Raw genomic sequence first — 4,945 nt, forward strand, 5'->3', positions numbered from 1 at the left:
GAGGAAGAAAGAAAACAAGCCAGTCACACATTCTCATACAAAACTAAAATCAAAGCAAAATCTAAGCTTTCTAATAAATTGAATACTTAAATTATTCTACTTAAAGAGATACAGCTCAGCCTGATTAATGCCTATATGGTATAAATATATAAAAATACAAGACTTTTATATTTTACAGTTAGTGTATTTGAACAATAAAAATGCGAACAAAACCCTAGACAGACCTACTTTTAAGGTATTACCTCACAATATCTTAAATGTTTTATTTTAATTTTATTGATACCAAGGAAAGATTTAATTCTCAGAACAGTTAAACAACCGTGAAAAGTACTCTATGTGCTAAGTAATGTATATCATGTTTCAAGTGGCTAAGGGCAAAGGCGAGTTTAAAAGGATAGCTCCAGAATTTTCTTTTCCACTTTGATGTTGCTCTCTGGCAAAAGGAATTTGTCTTTCTGAAGGATTTCCTGTGCTCTTCTCCCACACTGGTAACAGCACTTCCCTCCAATGGCAACTTCCCCTGCACCTTAAAACATGAAAATGTTTTTCTTTTGATTTATTATGCTTCTCTCATCAATTCTACTTCTCTCTTTCTCTAGAAAACTCCCAAAATTAATAGGAGGCCCACATTACTTTAATTTCCTATCCATTTCCCAACCTTCTAACTGTGCCCATTCCATGAGCCAGACATCCTCCCTCACTCTGCTCTCCACCCAGACCTCCTGACTCTCTGAGCTCTCCAAAGATTAGAGCTGTCCTAGTCTCTGGGCGCAGCTGCCTCCTCAAACAGTGTGACTCCAACATATACCTCCAGCTCTTGACTCTCAAGAAGCTCTAGGCCTTGAACTACCCCATTTAACCTTACCAGTTTTCAAACTCCACTATCTAAATTAAAACCGTTAAAATGGGTCCGCCCTCGTCTGACAGTCAATTAACTGACAAAAGGCCAACGTTTCCGTTTCTCAGAACCAAGCCTTTAGGTGTCCTTCAGTTCAGCCTTTCAGTCACTTAGCACATTTTACTCTCTCAAAAGTTTTTCCTTTTTACCTTTCCCTCCTCCCAGCAATCAAACTAACATGCAGTCCACTATAAAGACCTAAAACAGCCAGGCGTGATGGCCCACACTTGTAATCCCAGCACTCTGGGAGGCCGAGGTGGGCAGATCACCTAAAGGTCGGGAGTTCGAGACCAGCCTGACCAACATGGTGAAACCCCCGTCTCTACTAGAAATACAAAAATTAGCCAGGCATGGTGGCACGCACCTGTAATCCCAGCTACTTGGGAGGCTGAGGCAGGAGGATTGCTTGAACCCAGGAGGTGGAGGTTGCAGTGAGCCACGATAGCACCACTGCACTCCAGCCTGTGTGACACAACAAAATTCTGTCTCAAAAAAAAAAAAAAAAGAAGAAAAAGAAAAAAAAAAAGACCTAAAAGATAATCAGGACCTTGTCTCCATTTCTACTCATATCCAATAGAACTTTCATATTCCCACCAAGTCAATTTTCCTAAAGCACTGCTTTCATTAAAGATCATTATTAGTAGGAAGTTTTTAAGTTTTTTGAAATAACAATCCCTAATGTCAGTGAATAGGTGGAAAATGGACAACTGATATACTGCTGGTGGAAGAAAATGGACAACTGATACGGCTGGTTGAAACTGATATGAACTTTCTGGAAGACAATGTAACAAAGATGTAATGTAAGCTAAGAAAGCAACCAAATATGTATAAAAAGATTCTTATACGGAATTTTACTGCAAAATTACTTGTGTTAAACAAACTGGGAGCAATTCAGATGTCCAAAAATAGCAGAATACTTAAAAAGTTTATGGAATATCCATCCAAAAGAAAAATAAATGCTACCATTCACAGTCATTTATATAGAATTCTTATAAACTCATATAAAATGTTAAATTGCATATAAGATAGCATTTATAATAAATTTGTTGAATCTTATAAAAACACACAGAAAAAAGGGAGGAAAAGGTATGTTATATAACAAAATGTTAACACAGGTCTCTGTTGATTTTTATTCCTCTGATTTTCTATATTTTTCAAATTATAAATTATTTTTATAATAAAACATATTCTAAAATCATTTTAAGCACTTTTTGTTGTTTCCTCAAAGCATTTAAACAGTTAACCATCAGAGTGAACAGGCAACCTACAGAATGGGAGAAAATTTTTGCAACCTACTCATCTGACAAAGGGCTAATATCCAGAATCTACAATGAACTCAAACAAATTTACAAGAAAAAAACAAACAACCCCATCAAAAAGTGGACAAAGGACATGAACAGACACTTCTCAAAAGAAGACATTTATGCAGCCAAAAAACACATGAAGAAATGCTCATCATCACTGGCCATCAGAGAAATGCAAATCAAAACCACAGTGAGATACCATCTCACACCAGTTAGAATGGCCATCATTAAAAAATCAGGAAACAACAGGTGCTGGAGAGGATGTGGAGAAATAGGAACACTTTTACACTGTTGGTGGGACTGTAAACTAGTTCAACCATGGTGGAAGTCAGTGTGGCGATTCCTCAGGGATCTAGAACTAGAAATACCATTTGACCCAGCCATCCCATTACTGGGTATATACCCAAAGGACTATAAATCATGCTGCTATAAAGACACATGCACACATATGTTTATTGTGGCACTATTCACAATAGCAAAGACTTGGAACCAACAAAATGTCCAACAACGATAGACTGGATTAAGAAAATGTGGCACATATACACCATGGAATACTACCAGCCATAAAAAATGATGAGTTCATATCCTTTGTAGGGACATGGATGAAACTGGAAAACATCATTCTCAGTAAACTATCACAAGGACAAAAAACCAAACATCACATGTTCTCACTCATAGGTGGGAATTGAACAATGAGAACTCATGGACACAGGAAGGGGAACATCACACTCCAGGGACTGTTGTGGGGTTGGGGGAGGGCGGAGGGACAGCATTAGGAGATATACCTAATGCTAAATGACGAGTTAATGGGTGCAGGAAATCAACATGGCACATGTATACATATGTAACAAACCTGCACATTGTGCACACGTACCCTAAAACCTAAAGTATAATAATAATAAAAATAAATAAATAAATAAAAATAAAAAAATTAAAAAATTAAAAAAGCATTTAAACAGTTAGCATTTATGTAAAGTGAAATGAGAAAAAAAAAAACCAGGGCTCAATATTGCCTAAAATTTAAAAGCTAAACTTCTCAATTTAGCATTCAAAGCTCCAATGCAACGCAGCCTGACACAGTGCCCACAGATTCCATACATAAATTCCAAACACCCAATCACAACAGCTCACTTACCCCACCACATCTTTCTTCGTGCCTATTTCTGCCTCCAATTCCCACTTCTCTACCTCACCAAATACGTTCACGACCCTCAGCCTCTATAAACTGTTTTCCGTAACAGCTGCTCATCCATGGGGTCCCCTTGAGTGTTTTTAACCCAAATGGCCGTGTTGCTTCTTCAAGTTCTCCCTTCCCTCCCCTCCACCTCGGGTGACTCACATAACTCATCTTGGTATTCTACCATATACTAACTTTAATTATTATTTATTATTATTTAACTATTTCATGTGTATATCTCTTATTTCACACATAAGAAAGTTAGCTTGTTGGAGACAGGGACTATTTTATGTTTGTTCAGAATGTTATTTATTTCCTATACTTAAGCTCTTCTCAAGGCCACACAGTAACATATATCTAACATCCAACATTCACTGAATAAAATCAAATTAGTTCAGATATTATCCACATACAATATGATTTTGACACATCTATATATACATAAAGCAAATATTTTTTTTACCCCAAGATTCCAACTATTAAGGCGAGCTTCAATGTCACTATCATCCAAAGAAACAGGAGATTTTTTCGAACAAGCTTCCTGAAATACAAAAGGGAAAAAGGAAGAGGAGAGGAAGGAAAGATGGAAGAAATAAAAGGAAAAGATGGAAAAGATAAAAGGGGAAAAGACAGAAGAGATAAAACGGGAAATAAAGAGGAAGGACAGGAAAGAAGGGAGGAAGGAAGGAAAAAAGGAAAGAAGGAAGAAAGGAAAGGAGGAAAAGAAGGGAAAGCGGAGGAAGAGAGGGAGGAAAAGAAGAGAAAGAAGTGGGAAGGGAGGGAGAAAAAAAGGACAAAATACATGTCATTCAGCGCAATGAGAGTTTTGTGTGCTTGTCTAGTAATGCTGTATTGCCCTCAAAGGAAAAGATTAGGTTACAACTGAACTAGAGTTCTTAGTTCTAAGTAATGACTGCTGAGTGCTATGTATTTTGTCAAAAAAATATTCACACAGTAACTAGATTTCAAAAAAAAAAAAAAAAATTAAAAATCAATCCAGGCTCTTCTCTTTAAGTTCTTTTACAAAAAGTTTTAATTGTGGCATACCACAGTAGGTTTAAAGTGTGTTGTGGGGGACAGGGGCGACGTGAAAAGATGAATTATTCTCATAAAAATTGGTTAACAGGGAAGTTTTGTGCTGATGTCCAAGAAGCTCTTTGTTCTTAAATTAATTCTCACCCATACACTGAATATAAAGATAAATAATCTTTGGACTCACATCATAAAAACACAATTATGGTTGGGCACGGTGGCTCATGCCTGTAATCCTAGCACTTTGGGAGTCCAAGGCGGGTGGATCACGAGGTCAGGAGATCAAGACCATCCTGGCTAACACAGTGAAACCCCGTCTCTACTAAAAATACAAAAAATTAGCCGGGCGTGGTGGTGGGCACCTGTAATCCCAGCTACTCAGGAGGCTAAGGCAGGAGAATGGTGTGAACCCAGGAGGCGGAGCTTGCAGTGAGCCAAGATCACGCCACTGCACTCCAGCCTGGGTGACAGAGCAAGACTCCGTATCAAAAAAAAAACAAAAACAAACAAACAAAAACAAAACAAAAAACCCAA

General features: G+C 37.6%; 1 protein-coding gene across 1 annotated transcript in view; it reads right to left on the reverse strand.

Moving 5' to 3' along the window:
- Nucleotides 1-310: 310 nt before the first annotated feature.
- The window catches only part of LOC131382575 (centrosomal protein of 112 kDa-like), a 69,205-nt gene continuing 64,570 nt past the window's right edge, over nt 311-4,945 (reverse strand). The window contains exons 8-9 of the mRNA XM_058434863.1: nt 3,843-3,920; nt 311-526 (exon numbers count right to left, since the gene is read on the reverse strand). Of these exons, the coding sequence (XP_058290846.1) occupies nt 311-526; nt 3,843-3,920 (294 nt within the window). The remainder of the gene's footprint in view (nt 527-3,842; nt 3,921-4,945) is intronic.

The sequence above is a fragment of the Hylobates moloch genome, unplaced genomic scaffold (genome assembly GCF_009828535.3).
Source record: "Hylobates moloch isolate HMO894 unplaced genomic scaffold, HMol_V3 SCAFFOLD_69, whole genome shotgun sequence".
Lineage (NCBI taxonomy): Eukaryota > Metazoa > Chordata > Mammalia > Primates > Hylobatidae > Hylobates > Hylobates moloch.